Below are 2,606 nucleotides of genomic sequence, written 5' to 3'. Positions count from 1 at the left end.
TTCAATAACAGCATGAAAGAATCTGATTGGTGGAGAGAGTTTCCGCTCAGCCAATCACCGACCAGCTCTTTGCAAAAATGGACACGTGACGTTTCAGTGTGCAGAACCAGCAGCGTGTTCAAGGTGAGAAGAGTCGAATTCTGTAGATATATATAAAGATGAAGTGAATTTGAATCTGTAACGAATTAACAAAATGAAAAATATTAAAACACAGAATGTGATTTTAGTGTTTCAGTTGAAATCTGTGAAGAAGAAGAGATATGTTAGGATTTAAAGCTGTGCTAGCTTAGCTCACAGTGTTTTGGAGGATATGGTTGAATAGAAGATTTCACTGAAACTACAAGTTAATGCAGATTTCCTTCATTAGAACACATTTAGATTAACCGTGCATGAGGAATAGTGTGATGATAAATAATGATCTTTAATTGCTTTAATGAGGGGCAACAAACAAACGAACCTCGACCCTGTTTATCATAATACTCAACTCAACTTATACTTATATAGCACCTTTCAGACATGCAGCCCAAAGTGCTTCACAGAATAACAGAGAGACAGAAAACAACAACAATGGTAAAATGATAAAAGCATTATTATATATAAGATACTTAAAAATAAAATCAATACAGTAAAATCAATAAAATAAGTAATAGTGGAAAGAAAAGTTAAAAATAAGGCAGAGCTATCAAGATCAGATGGATTCAAGAAATGATAAATATAATGAAATAAGATAAATAAATGTTAAAGCAATGATTTAAATAATAATACAAATAATAGAAATGATCAAAATAAAATAAAAGCTAGATTAAAAAGGTAAGTCTTCAGTTTACTTAAAAAAAGCCCAGAGAGCTCACAGCTCTGATGTCCAGAGGCAGAGAGTTCCACAGCTTAGGGGTGTAATATAATACACAGTAAACTTGTGTGGAAGTCATCTGTTTAAAGAAACTAATATTAATAATTAAGCTGTTAATTAATGGTTCTAATCCTTAATATCTGCCAGAGATTTTAGAAAAATAATACAAATGTGGAAGTCACTCAGGCCTTCATAACTATTCATGAGGGAGCACAAATTCAAGTGTGCACATTTCTGGAGCTACATTTATTAGAATATAATCATATTTCACATAGAAAATATACATTTAATTTATATTTAAGTGTTTTAGAACAATACAAGACAGGGAGACATGACAAGAATACTAAAAGTTAATACAATTTAAGGAAAAAGTACAAACAAACACAAAAATATCTGGCTAGCAAGACATGAGACTCCAGAGATGACCTCTATCAGAGCTTGTGTAGCCCAAGTCCCCAAAAGTTGCTTGAATAATATTCTTCCCCAAACTGCAGGTGAAAAATCAAGCCAGTCAATTAAGTCAGCAGTGCCTCTTGTAATGGAAAACTTGTCATCTCATTATCTTCCAAATTACCGTGTAATGAATAATTCCCCCCCCCGTACAGTCTGCTACTCAAGAAAAGAGCTATCCAGACAACACTGGTCTTTAGTACCAGGCTGTAAACATGTTTATTTCTGCTGTAAAGATTCCACATTAATGCTGAAGAGAGGGTGGACTGATACTCAGTGTGGCTCTCGCTGTAACTTTATCTGATTGAGTGATTCAGTTATATTCCCTCTCAGCAGGGACACCATGGGAGTGTTATCCACACTGATGAGGGGTCTGGTAAGAGGAGCGGACAGGATGTCCGAGTTCACCAGCAAGCGTGGATCAAGGACTCATAATAAAGGCCGGGGGGCCAGACCGACCGGACTGAGGCTCTCCAGCAGAAAGTTCCTCTCCATACAGGCCATGATTCCTGAGTTCGTGGTGCCGAACTTGGAGGGATTCAAACTCAGACCTTACGTGTCGTATCGCACGCCAAGCGGAACGGAGCCCCCCGTGACCGCACAGAGTGTGTTCGCTGAGGTCGTGGCTCCTCAGATCAAGAAAGACTTTGAAGAAGGCACGTTCAGCCGAGACCAGCTGGAGCGATACGGCTTTGAGCCCACGCAGGACGGGAAGCTCTTCAAGCTGTATCCCAAGAACTATGTGCGGTAAAGACGATCCATGTGTTTACAAAGAGGCGCTCCGACTGCTGACTCTGAAAGCTTCACACCGACTCCTGGGACTCTTTAGGAAAATGATATGTGACGATATGATGTGATTACAATTCTACATTTCCTTTAAGTTGTTGACATCTGTTACTTTGTCAAAATAAATGATCAGTTTAACAAAGTAAAACTGTCTTTTAATCCTCTTTGGGATCAGCTGTTTGAGCACATCATTATTCATGTGAATGTGCATTACTAAACAAAGGTCCTCTCCTTATCTTCATCTGTAGGAAATAGTCATTAAGCTTAAATCCTGCCATAAAGTCAGAAACTGAATCCAGGAGAAAGCTGTTCAGAGTTTCTCTTTAATGGTTTAAAAAAATATGTCATACAAATTCACACATTAAAAGGTTCCTGCATGGTTTAGATATTGTTTTTGGTCTGGTTAAGAATGGAAACAACTACTATTGACTCCTGTTTGTCTTCTAAAATACGTAATACAACTCAGTATTTTTAACAGCTTTAAGAGCAAGCAGATTGGTACAAATGTAAACCTCTGTGT

General features: G+C 37.6%; 1 protein-coding gene across 2 annotated transcripts; it reads left to right on the top strand.

Annotated features, from left to right (window-relative positions):
• On the top strand, positions 1-2,234 carry mrpl41 (mitochondrial ribosomal protein L41). Of its 2 annotated transcripts, none has more exons than XM_034691841.1 (2): positions 1-123; positions 1,634-2,234. In XM_034691841.1, exon 2 carries the CDS (start codon positions 1,644-1,646, stop codon positions 2,049-2,051), a length of 408 nt encoding a protein of 135 aa, XP_034547732.1. In that variant the 5' UTR covers positions 1-123; positions 1,634-1,643; the 3' UTR covers positions 2,052-2,234. The 2 variants fall into 2 exon arrangements, with proteins under 2 accessions (XP_034547732.1, XP_034547733.1); XM_034691842.1 differs by having other exon boundaries at positions 6-123; positions 1,637-2,234.
• Positions 2,235-2,606: the final 372 nt, after the last annotated feature.

Source organism: Notolabrus celidotus, chromosome 9 (assembly GCF_009762535.1).
Source record: "Notolabrus celidotus isolate fNotCel1 chromosome 9, fNotCel1.pri, whole genome shotgun sequence".
Lineage (NCBI taxonomy): Eukaryota > Metazoa > Chordata > Actinopteri > Labriformes > Labridae > Notolabrus > Notolabrus celidotus.
The sequence above is the reverse complement of the archived record's forward strand: the minus strand, read 5'-3'. Positions and strand labels throughout refer to the sequence as shown.